At 45.3% G+C, this 18312-nt stretch overlaps 1 protein-coding gene across 1 annotated transcript in view; it reads left to right on the top strand.

Annotated features, from left to right (window-relative positions):
* The window catches only part of LOC311144067 (solute carrier family 49 member 4-like), a 61452-nt gene that overhangs the window by 32629 nt on the left and 10511 nt on the right, over nt 1-18312 (top strand). The window contains exons 5-8 of the mRNA XM_084180019.1: nt 918-1026; nt 8649-8716; nt 15639-15766; nt 17718-17900. Coding sequence (XP_084036145.1) covers nt 918-1026; nt 8649-8716; nt 15639-15766; nt 17718-17900 — 488 coding nt within the window. The remainder of the gene's footprint in view (nt 1-917; nt 1027-8648; nt 8717-15638; nt 15767-17717; nt 17901-18312) is intronic.

The raw sequence follows: 18312 nt of genomic DNA, 5'->3' as shown, positions 1-18312 counted from the left end.
ATCAGTTAATCCTATTGTTCTGAGTCTCGGCTCATTCATCAGTTTAGTGTGTCTGTGTGTGGTTGGTGTCCCCTCATCAAAGGATCCTGGTTCTTCATCTCAATCCCATTTCATAGCTGTTGTTCTCCCCTGTATTCAATCCTCATCATGGTGTCACCTCCGGCCTAGCACTGCCAGCCTGCCAGGCAGCTCTTCTCTTCCTGGTTCCTGACCAGGTGTTTATCTCTCTGTCACCACACTGTGAGGTGGGATCGATCCTCCCTGACAGTAAGAGATGTGGTGTGAGCTGACAGGATAGGAAAGCAAGAAGCTGTCTGGTGGCAGGTCTCCAGACACTGTCAACCAGAGAGAAGGACGTTTGCTAGGTAGGGATACTGTAGGACTTTGCTAGGTTGGGATACTGTAGGACTTTGCTAGGTGGGGATACTGTAGGACTTTGCTAGGTAGGGATACTGTAGGACTTTGCTAGGTGGGGATACTGTAGGACTTTGCTAGGTTGGGATACTGTAGGACTTTGCTAGGTAGGGATACTGTAGGACTTTGCTAGGTTGGGATACTGTAGGACTTTGCTAGGTTGGGATACTGTAGGACTTTGCTAGGTGGGGTACTGTAGGACTTTGCTAGGTTGGGATACTGTAGGACTTTGCTAGGTGGGGATACTGTAGGACTTTGCTAGGTGGGGATACTGTAGGACTTTGCTAGGTTGGGATACTGTAGGACTTTGCTAGGTGGGGATACTGTAGGACTTTGCTAGGTGGGGATACTGTAGGACTTTGCTAGGTCGGGATACTGTAGGACTTTGCTAGGTCGGGATACTGTAGGACTTTGCTAGGTGGGGATACTGTAGGACTTTGCTAGGTAGGGATACTGTAGGACTTGCTGCTAAAAAGCCTTTGTTTCTCTCTCTTTCCCTCCAGTAACTTCCGGTTCCTGATGATAGCATTGGCCTATGCGGTGCCTACAGGGGTGGTGGCAGGCTGGTCAGGAGTTCTGGACATGATCCTCACCCCTGCTAGAGTCAGCCAGGTAAGGAACACACACCTGACCCAAAACCCACAACATGTCTGCTGAGTTTAGAACAAACCAAAGATACAGATTGTCTGCAAAGTTGAGGAGTCTTTTCCCATTTATCCTAGCATTACTCACTTTATTCACTCTGAATGGTAGTACAGTAATAGCAGTTCTGGAAGACAATTTAGACATGTTCAAACTGATCGTTTCAAAGGGCACTTATTACAACAGTGTATTTACAACATCTGCTGCCAATTTCCCCCAAATGATCTGCGCTGGTACAACACACAATGAAAAACTCTGTGTTGGTGCTCACCTACTGAAGCACTGAAACGGGCCGGCTAGCCTTCCTGAAAACCATCATTCTAAGAGGGCCTGTGATGTGGCTCATTTTGTCGGAGGCTAGCACACAGAGTGTAATTTCCCTTGCTGAAATGAAAGTGTACATGCCACCATATTCCCTACATAGTGCACTATGGGCCCTGGTCAAAAGTAGTGCACTATCTAGGGAGTAGGGTGCCATTTGGGAATTAGACAATGTAATTTCCCAGACAGAAATGGATGTTGACTCATAATTAACCCAAGTGGCCAATGCCATACAGTATTGACATAACTTCAAGCCCAGCATGGCAACTCATATCTTCTTCACAAATTATTTTTTACTTTCCCATCCTGGACTCATTAAAAAGCAGCAGGCCCTTGTGAATACCACTTTGAACTTCAAAACCCACCCTCAAAAAAGACCTAATTACACGATTTTGAAACTCCTCCATTCCACACAGTCTTGTTTGGTTGGTTGGTCCATCCTCTTCTCTCTCCTATCGGTCCATCTACTTCTCTAAGTGTAGCTAACTTTTTAAGGGTCTAATCAAACGTGTGGAATCCACAGCACATTATTTGCATACGGGAAAATGTGGAGCATGTCAAGAAAGCGAGGCACTTAAAACTTGAGATTCTTAGCTTAATTAGACCGGCATCGTCTCAGACCCTTCAACGGTCCTGGATTAGCATCAGAGATCCAGGATGAGAGAGAACGAGAGGAGAGATGTTGGGACACAGAGCAGAGCACCCTCTACTTTTAGCACGATAGTAGTGGCTCAAAGGAGACAAAAGAGGCTTCTTTTCAAGGTTATCATCAGACAGGTATTTGAGAAGAAATCACTGAGCTGTGGGTTCACACACACGCATTCACTATCTTTCCTTTCTGTCAGAACCCACAGGGAGTATCATCAATTCTTTATAGTCTTTATGTCTTACGGTTTATTTTGTCGTCAAAAGGAAATGTTAAGGAACTTTTCTCCTCCAAGTTGCCTTTATCTGGCTGTCTAAAGATGGTGTCACAAATATGTTGCCTTAGCTAAACTCTGTACAGAGTTTTCCCCAGGCTCAAAACTTAGAAACAGAGTTGTTACAATACATCACTATGGCAGCATTCACTCCTCACAATGTAAGGAGTGTAAGTTTGACTTTCAGTATGTGTTATGTTTGCTCTTGATTTCAGAGTTTCACATTGCAAAACCACACACTACTACTGTAAAACACATTAGCCTACCTAACTTTCGATCCCATACAGCCTGAAAGGTGCCTTGGCACCAACAAACCATGACCATATTCTGATAAGACGCTATCAGCAGCAACATCCATTGAGGAATACAATGAGGGTAGATATGAGGTATGAAATGATAGCTCTATAGGTGACTGTCTGACACACATACTAAACCTATTTAGGGCAGGGATCCAGAGGAAAACAGTGCTGACAAAGTGGGTGATGTGATACACACACACACACACACTCTATCTCCCTCCTATGAATGCTGTAATCGCCAGTCTCCTCTAAACGCTGTGTGGTCCCACTGTCATCACAGACAGAGCTCTCTCTCTCTCTCTCTGCAGCGAGGCGATCAATACAGAGGCGCTGCTTTAGCCCGGGCCCTCGTCCCCCTTTGCTGCCTTCCAATCACCTCCCAGCTGCGCTCCACTTCTCCACTCAAATGCCACTTGCCAATCTTACTGTTGCCGTGTCACTCCAGCCATTGCAGGGGCTGTGCTGTTCTCTACGTTCCCATTAACAGGCTCTGTTCTGTAGATGTCAAACACTGGTTTCAGTCTGCCACCATGTAGCACATCCACCCACAGGGGAGGGGTGGTGTGTGTGTGTGTGTGTGTGTGTGTGTGTGTGTGTGTGTGTGTGTGTGTGTGTGTGTGTGTGCAGACAAAGCAGTCAGCATTTTTAGTTTTTCTAAATACATTTCTGTGAAGGTGACCACATTGTTTTTCACCTCTGCGTCATCCTGTCTTTCCCAGAACACACAAACCCCCACCTCCACCGTCCCCACCTTCCTGCCAGCCTTCTGAGATTGTTTCTGTTCATTTTGTTTTGTAGCTGTTCTACCTAAGGTGGTTCACCCACCAGTGGCAATAACAGTGTCAACCTCCACGCTCCCTAGCTGATGAGGAGTGGCCATTTGCAGTGTCTCTAAGGTGACCCTTTCTTCCTGCTGACAGAATGCATACTGTGACGTCCCATAGCGTCCCTCTCCACACGGTGTGTGCATCCCAAATGGCACCCTATTCCCTACATAGTGCACTACTTATAACCAGGGACCATAGGCCTCTGGTAAAAAAAAAGTAGTGCACTATGTACGGAATAGGGTGCTATTTGGGACACAACCGGTGTCTCCTCTCCACACGGAGGTCAGGGAATTGATCCTTTAAATAATACAATTTTGCAGAGACAAGTATGGGGCAGCAGCTGGTGATCTGTCATGAGAGAGTAGTATGCTAGGGCTGGGAACAGGTGGAGGGGATGGGAATGGGGCTTTGAATGGGGATGGGATGGTTGAAGGGGCTGGAGCTTGGGTCGTGAATGTGGATGGGTGGAGGAGATGAGGCTGAGGCTGAGATAAGCTTGGAGATGGGTGGACTATTGTCTGAACTCTGCAGGAGCCCTCCCTCCCTCCAGACACCCAGCCCAGTGCTAGACAAGACTGTGTCCTGAGCAGTGGCGGCTCCTGAAAAAATTCTCAGGGGGGGGCAATTTTTCTGATGATTTAGGTGACCTACACACATTTAAAAAAAGATATGTCCAGCAACAACATGAAGACAGGGGCAGCATATAAGTCAATACCAGAAGCATTTATTGACTGATCTCAAAAGTGTTGGCTTACCAGGGTTGGTGGAGCCCTCAGTTTCATCTTTGCCTCGCAAAGCTAACTCAAACACTCCGCAAAACTTCACACACTGGATTAGCCGGCTGAGGATGTGGCGGTTCTTGCTAATGTCGTAGTAAATATATTTGTTATAGTGAATATGGAATATGATATGTTGAGTAAAATGTTGTGCTAAGATCTATTTAGGTCAGGAGCTGGTTATAAGTTCTGTTCCTATCCAATAACAATGGACAAAAGGGTCCTATCTTGTCAGCCTTGTCAGCAGGTGGCCAAGGACAACACCCACGCCATAGGCCTCTCAGTTCTTCCAACTCACGAGTTCTTGCTCTGAGGACACACACACACACACACACAAACACACACACACATCATCACTGTTAAACACACACACACACACACACACACACACACACACACACACACACACACACACATCATCACTGTTAAACACACACACACACACACACACACACAAAAATCCCCTCTCTTAGGCTGAACATTTGAAGACAGAGAACCCGACTCAGAGCCATTGCAACAGTGACAGTAGCCTGGAGGGGACCTCGCCCAACTCATCAGGACCAATCAGAAGATCAGAACTACTAGATTCAACCTACTTCATTTATTGCATAAAATGTCTGCACACAATGTTTCGGGGCTCTCTTCAGATAATAATAATAATAATAATAATATGCCATTTAGCAGACGCTTTTATCCAAAGCGACTTACAGTCATGCGTGCATACATTTTTGTGTATGGGTGGTCCCGGGGATCGAACCCACTACCTTGGCGTTACAAGCGCCATGCTCTACCAGCTGAGCTACAGAAAGTGGATACTCATGGATGCGCATCGCAATTGTAAAATGTCAACACAATTGGAGACACCACGTCATTTTTGGAGACATGTTATTGACAGTAAACTATTGTAGATGCGACTGCTAACTAAATAAAACATTTTAGCTGGCTAGCTAATCATCTTAGCTAAATGTGGGGCAAACAATTCAGTTATTTACCGTTAATTTGAGGGATTGGGGTGAAAGAAATCGAGTTACATAGTGATACTTTACGATATACTGTATTGACAATATCGCAATATTTTAGCGCTAGTTGGCTGTACCTGCACCAAAACACCATTATTGTTCCTTCATAGCTTGTTCTCAATCTTTTCACATTGGGAGCCAATTTGTTTTCAGCACTTTTATTTCCATGACTGATCAAAACTCGTTCTCATGGCTTTCTGATCCCTCTGCAACAGACATATGGTGCGCAATAAAATCACAGTATCGAATCGCAATACGTATAGAATCATGAGACTCGCAATGCTGATGCATATATCTTATCGTGAGGTTCCTGGCAATTCCCAGCCCAAGTTCATTTGCCACAACAAATCTCTTCGCTAGCAAACGCGATGTCTTCTCCAAAACGGCAATGTGTCTCCAGCAATGTTTACTTTTTTGACGTTCTATGGCATCTCCACTTTCCAAGCATATATGACCACATGTAATATTTTGGTAAGTGATGCAAATAGTGAACTATGTAGGGCCAGGATGTAAAATATATGTAGCTGCAGCAATTTCTCTTATCTGATATGGTAAGTAATGGGGCTTAATTTATAGCTCCCTAAGAGTTTGACGAACGGGTCCGTGCACGCGATTCCAGATATCTTTACCTCTGAATAAACTGCCTTTATTATACCATATCCACCCTGTCCAAAGTCTCTACTTGGTCTCAGTTCTCCAGTAAACTTGTGATTATCAACACTAACCTCATCGTTGTGGCGGCGGACAGCTAGCCTGTATCCCTCATCAAGTTGAGTGGCAATGTTATTTTTCCGTTCGTACCAATTTTTGGAAAATCCTCGGGTGTAGGACTTTCCGCCTTTAGTAGAAACCTGTTGAATTATTAAATTTGGTCTGGGAGGTCCTAATTGTTTCGTTGCCAATTTATCTTCATTTGTTCGCCGACAAAAGGGAACTTCTTTCAAAGACACAATCCGCTCTTTTCTCAGTTACGTTCATGGTTACGTTACGTTACGTATGACGAAAGCGCGTAAGTGCAAGCCCTCAGACACCCATAGAGATTGTATTGAAGGCTCTGAAATTTGAAAAAAATAGATTTTACATTAGAGGCTATGAGAGACTTCTGGCCGATTTTCAACCTGACTGAAATCGCCCCAAAAGGGGGGGGAGCCATTTGAAGCACGACTTTAGCCTGATTCGACATTTAGTGGCAGTGTGGCACTGTGGCAGATCAGACGTATAGATTACAACACTGATAACTACTGTTGCCGTGATATAATTGATTAGAAAAAAATCCCTTCCTTTTCCCGTTTGGCAGTGCGTCGCCCATATCGCCCTATTGAACAGGCCGCCCCTGGTCCTGAGGCACATAGCTCTGTGTCGCTGTACGTAATTAGCATCGTTTTAAGAACAAGGTCCCACACTGCGTTAATCACTCATATGTAATTGCTCCGTTAATGGAGAGTGGCCATTAAGTCGCTATGCAGAAAAAACCCAAGGAAAGATGTTACTTCACCTGAAAGCACAGCAGCGGCTTCAGCTTTCTGATTACAGAGAGGCTTTTTTCACTGAGAAAGTCACTGTTGTGAACTCCTGGTACTTTTCCTGATCTAGAGTTATATCTAGCTGTGGTGGTTAATTCTGCTGCCTCCAGACAGACGGTGTACTGTAACCTTTGTGCATCACAGAGTAGGAGTGCTAAGCTAGGATTGATTTTCACTTTTAAATAATAATGTATAAGAGAGGAAACCTGATCCTAGATTAGCACTCCTACTCTTAAATGCTTTGTGGTGGTGGTTGGTTATGCCTCCAGACAGACAGACAGGCAGGCAGACAGTGTACCAACTAACTTCCATGGTGTCTTTTGATGCTATCTGTGGTTACCGCTGAATGAATTAGCATGGCAATGCCATCATGTCATGCTACACCCACGGGTAAGTGCTATGACTACTGGCTTAAAAGGCTCAGAAACAAGAGAAATTAAAGAAAAGCAAATAAATGAATGTGCCAGCAGCCTGAAGCCCTGGCTTCCACACCATACGTAACGTCAGCACGGAAACCATTTCCTGGTTATTGACACAGTAGTAACAACGTGCATGATTATTAAGCTGAGCATGGACAAATCAGGCCTGTACGGCTGCAGCTAGCACTGAGCATATTGCAGTTAATTAACCACACACACACACACAATAAATGCTATGATCTTTTCCCTGACACTCAAATAGCATGCAGAACGATTTGCATTCAGCTTCACAAGTTGATATGAACATCAACATGAAATTAAGAACCTGTGTACCTTTTCAAGAAAGTTTCAGAAATGGCCTCTAGACCACAGATCTCTTCTGTGCATGATGCTTTATTTACATTCTGGTCTTGTCTTGTTTATACTCACATCTGGCCTCTCTCAACGTGGCTCTTCTTTTTTTCTACCGGAGTTATAGCGTAAGGTAGATTGATGTGAACCGCACTCAGTCGTCTTCACCTGGGTGTCAGATGCTGATTTAGAGCCTACTTTATTTACCTGCTGCCTGCTTCCCCAGAGAGGTGTGTGTGTGTGTGTGTGTGTGTGTGTGGATGACACTCCGTCTGTGATGCAGTCAGGCTCTCATGTTGATGCTGCAGCAGTAGACCCTGGTTTTATTTATTTATTTATTTATTTATTTTTGTGATTTAGCAGACGCTCTTATCCAGAGCGACTTACAGTTAGTGAGTGCATACAAACCCACAACCCTGGCGTTGCAAGCGCCATGCTCTACCAACTGAGCTACATCCCTGCCGGCCATTCCCTCCCCTACCCTGGACGACGCTGGGCCAATTGTGCGCCGCCCCATGGGTCTCCCAGTCGCGGCCAGCTACGACAGAGCCTGGATTCGAACCAGGACCTCTAGTGGCACAGCTAGCACTGCGATGCAGTGCCTTAGACCACTGCGCCACTCGGGACTGCGCCACACTGGTTCTAGTTCACTAGGGAACACTGTAGCAAAACCTTTTGCAACACAAATCTAACATCTCTCTTCCTATTGGGCAAGTTGTGGTAGTCTCCCTGTCTTACTCTGTTTTCTCCCTGCTGAACACGACCATGGTCATAATGTCTGTCTTCTCTTCTCCGTCTCCATCTGTCAGAGCAGGCATTTGTCTGTGATTAATCATCACATTGACACCACCAGCCGTTTCCATTGACTCCCACCACTGTCAGAATACAGGGTTGCAATTTACCCTGGGCTTGATTGACAGGTTTCCCCAGTCTTCAGACACTGCCTACTCTCTGTCTAGCCTCGGCCCCCTGAGCCGTGTATGGCATGCTGAACATGGAATAATGCTCCTCTCTTTCTGTCTCTCGCTCTCACTACCACGCTCTCTTCCTTGCTCTCTCGTTCTCTGTCAATACCCTCATTCTCTCTCGATCGCCTTTTATTTATCTCTCTCTCTCTGTCTGTCTCTCCCTCTCAAGGTGGATGCTGGCTGGATCGGGTTCTGGTCCATCATGGGCGGCTGTGTGTTTGGAGTGGCCATGGCCAGGTAAGCAACAGCAACAGCAAGTCATTTCCATGTGGTTTAGCATTGTAGCGTGACTTGACCTGAATGTGCCCACAGGTCCCGTGTAGCTCAGTTGGTAGAGCATGGCGCTTGCAACGCCAGGGTTGTGGGTTCGATTCCCACGGGGGGCCAGTATGAAAAATGTATGCACTCACTAACTGTAAGTCGCTCTGGATAAGAGCATTTGCTAAATGACTAAAATGTAAATGTAATAACCCCTGATGGGGTGCCAGATATTTTATGTCCTAAAAGGCCCAGGACAGTTTTCTGACTTAAGATATGTGGGCTTAACTCAGATTTTCTCCTATTGACATCACTGAATTAATTATGTGAACGTCTGGGTTGAGTGTGCTTATCTCAACTGTGAATCCAGCCCCTAGTTAGAGGTTGTCTGGAGTAGGCCCAGTACAGTCTGAAGTTGGGCTTGGACTGAGCCTGAATACCAACAGCTAGCTGTGTCCAGCGATGTGTGAGGCCTGTCTCATAATTTCAGCCCTAAACCATCTTCTTGGACCAGGTGAGCGGTCAAATTAGAGGGTAAGCATTTATCGTGAACGCCATACACTCACTTAGTATCTTCAGATTAAGTATGCATGAAAATATACGGCCCATGTTTGGTCGTAATAGCTTTGGCTCTGCCTCCAAGGCCTGTCAACAAGATTAGCAACTAGAAACCCATTGCTAAGCATGTTCACAGGAATAAATGGGTCTATTACTCTCTGTCTGCTTGTGCTGCATTCCAGTCTGGTTCTCTCACTTTCTTGAAACATTACTGTGTTTAGTGATATTGGAGGGGGTAGGAGTCTCAGGCTGTGTCCTAAATGTCTATGCGCTCTGGTCAAAAGTTGTCCACTACTTAGTGAAAAGGGTGCAATTTGGGATGTACCCGCCATCTCAAACCCCTTAGCTCACCTCATCCACTCCATCTCTCTTAGTGTATTAAATCCATGGTTGTTGTGATAGACTGAGGTGAGTAAGTGAATGCTAATGCAATGGGCCATGTGTCTCTAGCTGATGTATAGACTGACGCACCGTAGGCCCCAAACTGTGTACTCTGCAAAAGGAAGGGATCCGTCGTCCAGCTGACATATATATGTTAATCGCCCGGCCCAATCAGCACTTCCAGGCAGGGCCAAAGTCTCACAATGCTGTAATTAGGAAAACTAGTCCATAACTCTAGCCTTGATTCATGGAACTGTTCTGTTCTTGGTATATGCTGGAGTGGACTGGAGGCATCTAGGCTGACAAACAAACTATTGTGTGTGTTTGTTTGTTAAGTTAAGTATAGATCCAGAGTTAATATGGGTGGGTAAGGTTTGCTTATGTTTGTAACCTCAGTAGATGTTGATGTCATGGCAGAGAAACAGAAACTAACTCATTAAAGAGTGTCAGTCCCCCAGTTGATTGGCTTCCTTCTCACGTCTGACTTAATTGGGTGTCTGTTGGCGGTTAGCTTGGGGAGCTGATCTGAGCAGAGCGGTGCTTCGGGTGGGGTTGCGTTCCGTGTGTGTGTTTGTTTGGGTTTTGCTGTGATTGGTGATGTGTGTGTTGTGTTTGGGAAGCGCAGTAGCAGATGTTTACCTCTCTATAGTACTGGGTCCTTTGTGGCACCATTAATGATAATTTGCCTGGCGGTTTAGTGTTGATGGAGCTGCTGAGTTACAGTACAGAGCGCACACACACACCCTCCCGTGCCTGAACCTGAGTTATTACACACCCCTGTCTCACCTTACGCCACACAAACATCAGAGAGCAGCTTGCCATGGCAGCAGAAAAATAGCCCCATTAAAATGTTTTGCTGCAGGTGTTATGGTTGCAAATACTAAGTGGTTTGCTTCCCGGGAAGGCTTTGTGATAGCCAAACAAACACTCACTCTGCAACACACACAAACATGCTCCCTAATATTTTTTCTCCCCGAGATGCGCCCACTACTAGATGGATGGCAGTATTTGTCACTGTTGGGGCATTTGGCGATGGGTGCTCAGAGGTGTGTGTGTGTGTGTGTGTCAGAGACACGTTTGACAAATATTTATTTGTCGGCCAGCAGCTTGTGGTCAGGGTGAAACTGCTGCTTTAAGACCAGACCTGGAACAGAACAGAGCTGGTGGAAATTAATTATAATAATAACCACCTCCCATTATCCTTCATCAACCATTATCCCCACCATTATAAGCCAAGTCCCATTATCAACCTGAGGAGAGGTTGGGGGGAAGGGAAGGACGGAGAGGGAGGGTGAGCGAGGGGGGAGGGAGGGAGAGAGAGAGAGGGGGAGGGAGTTAGAGAGAAAGATGGAAGAGTTTTTAACCACACTAACTGCCACTAGAGACCTGAGAGATGATCAGGTATTTATCTTTAGATAAATGAGAGATAAACAATTAATTTAAAATGAGAAATGGAAATAACTGAATTTGTTTTGACAGGGATGGCCGTTGTTTCTCAGTAATATCATTACAGCCATCTATCAGACCAGTTTGTTCATTCAGTACATGCCCTTGTCTTGGTACAGAATGGAGACAAATAGACCCAGTAGTGATAATATCAAATGGAATCAGAATTGAATTAATCCTGCAGTTAGCCAGAGGAGAATGCGCAAAATGAAATCTGATGCCAGAGAAGAGTTAAGCGTCACTATCTTCTAGACAATAAATCTGACACAACTGTTATTGATGTGCTTTTAATTTAGACATTACCTCACAACAAGCTAGGCCTACAGTATGCTCCAGTCTTGTCAGCTGACATTGTAGGGCATAAAGGAGTCTTGAAATATGCTACTTAGAGGCATGCTGCATTTATTGCAGGTTTCAGTAAACAAATTAGATGTGAGAGGGGTGATAATAATTATGATACTGGTGGTGGTGGTGGTGTAGGGTAGTCGTTCTCAAACTTCTCCTCGGGGACCCCAGACATTTCACAATTTTGTTGTAGCCCTGAACTAACTCACCTGGCTTACCTATTCAAGGGCTTGATGATGGTTGACAAGTTGAATCAGGTGTGCTAGCTCTGGAATAGATCAAATAAATGGAATGGCTGCGGGTCCCCGAGGAGAGGTTTCGGAACCACTGGTGTAGGGGACCATTACCTGTGCTCCTCTAACCAGTGAGACAAGGGTTTGGCTGGGTGGAGGTGGAGTATAGGATATGATACTGGTGCTGGTTGAGTAGAGGACTTACAGTGGGGGAAAAAAGTATTTCGTCAGCCACCAATTGTGCAAGTTCTCCCACTTAAAAAGATGAGAGAGGCCTGTAATTTTCATCATAGGTACATGTCAACTATGACAGACAAAATGAGAAAAAAAAATCCAGAAAATCACATTGTAGGATTTTTAATGAATTTATTTGCAAATTATGGTGGAAAATAAGTATTTGGTAAATAACAAAAGTTTCTCAATACTTTGTTATATACCCTTTGTTGGCAATGACACAGGTCAAACGTTTTCTGTAAGTCTTCACAAGGTTTTCACACACTGTTGCTGGTATTTTGGCCCATTCTTCCATGCAGATCTCCTCTAGAGCAGTGATGTTTTGGGGCTGTCGCTGGGCAACACGGACTTTCAACTCCCTCCAAAGATTTTCTATGGGGTTGAGATCTGGAGACTGGCTAGGCCACTCCAGGACCTTGAAATGCTTCTTACGAAGCCACTCCTTCGTTGCCCGGGCGGTGTGTTTGGGATCATTGTCATGCTGAAAGACCCAGCCACGTTTCATCTTCAATGCCCTTGCTGATGGAAGGAGGTTTTCACTCAAAATCTCACGATACATGGCCCCATTCATTCTTTCCTTTACACGGATCAGTCGTCCTGGTCCCTTTGCAGAAAAACAGCCCCAAAGCATGATGTTTCCACCCCCATGCTTCACAGTAGGTATGGTGTTATTTGGATGCAACTCAGCATTCTTTGTCCTCCAAACACGACGAGTTGAGTTTTTACCAAAAAGTTATATTTTGGTTTCATCTGACCATATGACATTCTCCCAATCCTCTTCTGGATCATCCAAATGCACTCTAGCAAACTTCAGACGGGCCTGGACATGTACTGGCTTAAGCAGGGGGACACGTCTGGCACTGCAGGATTTGAGTCCCTGGCGGCGTAGTGTGTTACTGATGGTAGGCTTTGTTACTTTGGTCCCAGCTCTCTGCAGGTCATTCACTAGGTCCCCCCGTGTGGTTCTGGGATTTTTGCTCACCGTTCTTGTGATCATTTTGACCCCACGGGGTGAGATCTTGCGTGGAGCCCCAGATCGAGGGAGATTATCAGTGGTCTTGTATGTCTTCCATTTCCTAATAATTGCTCCCACAGTTGATTTCTTCAAACCAAGCTGCTTACCTATTGCAGATTCAGTCTTCCCAGCCTGGTGCAGGTCTACAATTTTGTTTCTGGTGTCCTTTGACAGCTCTTTGGTCTTGGCCATAGTGGAGTTTGGAGTGTGACTGTTTGAGGTTGTGGACAGGTGTCTTTTATACTGATAACAAGTTCAAACAGGTGCCATTAATACAGGTAACGAGTGGAGGACAGAGGAGCCTCTTAAAGAAGAAGTTCCAGGTCTGTGAGAGCCAGAAATCTTGCTTGTTTGTAGGTGACCAAATACTTATTTTCCACCATAATTTGCAAATAAATTCATAAAAAATCCTACAATGTGATTTTCTGGATTTTTTTCTCCTCAATTTGTCTGTCATAGTTGACTTGTACCTATGATGAAAATTACAGGCCTCTCTCATCTTTTTAAGTGGGAGAACTTGCACAATTGGTGGCTGACTAAATACTTTTTTCCCCCACTGTAGCTGTGGTCCTCTACCCAGAGAGGAGAGTGGTTGGCTGGGTAGGTGCAGGGCTGTAGTCTCTGGCACAGCCAGAGGAGAGTTGGAGCTGAGGGGAGCTAGTGGCAGATGGGTAGGAGCAGACGGCTTTGACTGGGGAAAGAGAGAGCAGACTGGGCTGGGAAGTGCTTGCCTGTCCATGCCAAAGCACCTACTTCCATGGCCCAGCAGCCCTGTAGTGTATACTTCCAAAAGGTACATAATACTATGTTAGGCAGACTCTGCTCTGTCCGTTCATGAATAGAAAGTCGATCCTAGATGTATTCTTCACTCAGACAGAACACTATGGGGGTCATACTATCAGACAGTCTGAGTGACATATGATTCGTAGCCACACACAGACAGTGCATCTATGAATGTCTAATCTAAAATGAACACACTGAAAATAAATGGTTTGAAGCTTAATAGTTTTGTTGGCTGTGAGGCTGTCCAAAACAGATTTCCCTTATGTTCCCCTGCTACAGTTTTATTGAACTCTGAGAGACTGTTTGACAAATTAAACATTTTCGGCGGGTGTTTTTTCACAAATAGTTATTTGTCGGGTTGAACTATTTTTCTGAAGCATCTTGTCTGAGCACAACAAAACAAAGGCAATTCTTGTCTTTCCACTACGAGCTTCAATATGTGTGATGTCGGACAGTTAGCGTCGCTGTGCTGGCAAATATACCCAGAGTCCAGGAGTAAACCTTGTCAGTAGGGTTGGGCGGGGTCCATATTTTCATACCGTCATACGGTTTCTGTACCATACCGGGGAATACAGTAAGAGCATACAAGGGGCTAACACTATTTCTAAAACGTATTGACACTATAAAAATAAAATACAATAAAAAAAAACTTGGCAACAGGGATCTTGATCCAAGAGGGGATTAAATGTCTTTGTTGTAACCAAGAAGCTTGATCTTGACATCTTGTTCTCCCGAGTGGCGCAGTGGTCTAAGGCACTGCGTTCGAATCCAGGCTCTGTCGTAGCCGGCCGTGACCGGGAGACCCATGGGGCGGCGCACAATTGGCCCAGCGTCGTCCAGGGTAGGGGAGGGAATGGCCGGCAGGGATGTAGCTCAGTTGGTAGAGCATGGTGTTTGCAACGCCAGGGTTGTGGGTTCGATTCCCACAGGGGGCCAGTATGAAAAAATAAATAAATAATAATGTATGCACTCACTAACTGTAAGTCGCTCTGGATAAGAGCGTCTGCTAAATGACTAAAATGTAAATGTAAATGTAGCCACTTAGCTAGAAAGTTAGCAAATCAAATGCATAGCTGGAGCCCTGAGCTGGATATCATTTATTTGACACATCTTAGATTTCTTATAGTTATACTTAACTTATAGTTAAGCAGTGACGTAGCACGCACCCCCGCAGCTCTCGCGAGGTGGGGTTGCCCTCAACCCCAAAACTATTTACAAGAACAAAACATTTTTACGGTATTGAAAATCATACCGTTGGTATTTTGAAATACCCCTGTATATGGTATAAACGGTATATTGCCCAAACCTACTTGTCAGGAGGGATAATTCAACACATGGTGAGAGAGGAACGCTAAAACAGGCTTTGTCTGGACGCATAGGGTGCAGCACACATCAAATATCTGCCTGCTTGCTTCACAGTCACTGGTGATCTAAATGATATCAACTCATATCATGGTGTATCGCTGTAAGCTGTCACCAGTTGTAACCCAGGGATGGCTACATTCTCCTGACACCATGACTGCTTCCCTGTAATCGATGGTGACATGGAGGCACATAAGTCACGCTGAGACTTGTTTACACTCTTTGCTGTGGTTTGAAGCATGCCATGATTTGCATCATCATGATGATGTGGCGGGTGACACATTGCTTCTTGAAAGTCCAAAATCTTGAAAACTTCACTCCTGACATGCAAAACATTTTGGGACTGTATCAACAGTGGACTAATGGAAGAAAATACCAAAATATAGTTTTTGAGTAGTTTTCCTTTAAGCCATTTTTGAAGCATACCAAATTAGGCTATGTTGTAAGCATTTCAGTTGTTGTTTTGTTGTTGTTTCAATCAATCCTTTGATTGTTTCTATCTGTGTGCTCCAGGTTTACTACCTCCATCTCTGTCTCTCCCCAGGTTTGCAGACTCTATCCGGGGCATGCTGAAGCTCATCCTGATCCTGATGATGGCTGGGGCTTCCCTGGCCTCCACTTGGTTCACACTCACCTGCCTGACTAGGCTCACACACCTACCCTCCATTGCAGGTAGGCCTAGTAGAGCACAGTTTCAATGTGGGGAGGTGGGCATTTACATGAATGCAGTGCAACTGGCATACACCCAGAGCATCCTAGAGGCCACAATGGATACTTCAATAGCAGACTTGTCCTTTAGATTGAGGAAGAGACGCATGGACCAAGTAAAGTAAGTACATCTCCTGTTTCTGTAGCGTGAGGCAGGTTGATGTAGAAGTACACCACCTGGACAGGACGCTAGTCTATCGCAGGGCCAAGCAGAGTATGACTCGGCCGGGGATCGAACTCCCAACCATCCAATCTCAGGGCGGATATGGACTGAGTTGCAGAAGCACATTAGCAGTTTCCCTTGAAACAAACAAACATATTTAACTTCACATTCACCAGCTCTAGCATTCTCATCCATCATAATATTTGTGCTTGGCATCAGTATTTTTTAAAATCCTTTTGCTTCTGGCTGACAGTGCCAAGCTAACAGACTCCAGGATTGCCCATCCACCTGGTGTAGTGTACGTGGGAGGCATTAGACATAGCTCTGGTAGCAGCCTCTACCTCTTTGTTATCCTTTTTTGAAATCCTCAGCATGTGCACTTATTCAATCAATAATAATCTGTATTTTTTACACAACTTCTTCACTGGTTTTGTTCTTCAACAACGTCTATTATCATTAATGTAAAAGTGATTCGCTGACAGCCTTGGGTCTTCCCTTGGACACATTCTCCACGGCTCTACTGCCATACTTCATCTAATGAAAAGTCTAAAATATTGTGATGAAGCAGCACCAGCCCCTGGTGATCAACTAGCTGCAACCTGGGAGAGACTGAGACATATGTAGTGGGAGGAACAGAGCAGCCGTGGGACCGTGGGACACTAGAGGTTGTCTGTGTTTGATACCAGTTTGTCATTAGAGCAGGATGGGGGTGGTTGAACAAAGGGATGATGGAAGAGAAGAGAGGAAGAGGGGATATTCATTCAGGATTTGATGACTGTGTCGTCGGTGCAGTTGCATCGCCTCAGTTCCTCTGTGACAGCGGCAGGCAGGCAGGGTCCTCTGAGGCAGCAGTGTGATTTAGAGCGGTGCTGGCTAATGAGGAGTTGATTTGGCCCAATCTGCAGTGATAAAGGAGACGGAGGAGACCGAGCCATGCTCTGTCCCAAATGACACCCTATTCCTTATATAGTGCACTACCATAGGGCTCTGGTCAAAAGTAGTGCCCTAAATAGGGAATAGGGTGCCATTTGGGATGCTGCAATGCTCTGCTCCACAGTGATGGCTTAATCTCCTCACCCACACCTGGGCTCAGCCTCAGAGCATCTGAGACCTCGATCAGTGGTGGCCAAGGCACACACACACACACACAAGCACGGACACACGCACAGACACTGGGCGCACACACAAACACACGCACGCGTGCAAGCATATTGGGGACACATGCACGCACACAGGCACACACGGGAGCCCGCACGCACATAGAAACACACACACACACTGGGGGAATCGGCCAGCCGCATATGGCACTTACCAACACAATTTGCCTCTTGCATTTGAACAGAAACATCCCTCTGTACCCTGAGAATAACTAGATGTAGTCAATCTCATGAAAACACTAGCTGCACAGCAGGGGGTATTGCCTGTGTTTTTTTTCCCCAATCCACCACCCACTGTTAAACCACCATTGTCTTAGCTGGAATGACATTATGAGTAAGCTTTGATATGTAACAATGAGAACCTGGAGGCCTTCTCAGGGTGACACTGTTCTTATGGTCACACTAGACTAGTGTCATTTCACACTAGTTAAAGTGCCATATGTAAAATACTTTGACACCTATTGTTGTAAAATGGGCTTTATAAGTCAAATGTGATTGATTAAGCCCTGACTCCCTGTCCTCTGCTTTTTAAAATGTGATGATTGATTGATTGATTGATTGATTACCCCCCCGCCCCTCTCTGTCTTCCCCTCAGCCACCCTGTACACCTCCTGTATCCTGGTGGGCATCTTCATCAACAGTAGTGTGCCCATCTTCTTTGAGCTCTTCATCGAGACCGTGTACCCCGTGCCCGAGGGCATCACCTGTGGCGTGGTCACCTTCCTCGGTAACCTGGTCACCGGCTGCCTCCTCTTCTTCCTCACCTTCTACAGCACAGGTAAGACTGACAGGTAGAGCACAGCTACAACACAAAATAGAAAGAGATAGAAGTAGATAGGAGAGAGCTCTAGAGCCGTGGGTCAGATTCAAACCCAGTTGAAGAGGTCAGATGTGCCATCCATATCCACTGAGGATCATTTTCAATCTTAAGAAATAGATTCAAGAATTAGCTTCCCAGACTTATTAAGAAAAACGGTTTTATTTCTCACAGCCTGGTATTCATTATCTGGGTCTAGCGGAGGTTCATATACAGTGGGGAAAAAAAGTATTTAGTCAGCCACCAATTGTGCAAGTTCTCCCACTTTAAAAAGATGAGAGAGGCCTGTAATTTTCATCATAGGTACACGTCAACTATGACAGACAAAATGAGAAAAAAAAATCCAGAAAATCACATTGTAGGATTTTTAATG

The sequence above is a fragment of the Coregonus lavaretus genome, assembly GCF_964263955.1.
Source record: "Coregonus lavaretus genome assembly, chromosome: 16".
Lineage (NCBI taxonomy): Eukaryota > Metazoa > Chordata > Actinopteri > Salmoniformes > Salmonidae > Coregonus > Coregonus lavaretus.
This window is presented reverse-complemented; position numbering and strand designations above follow the sequence as displayed.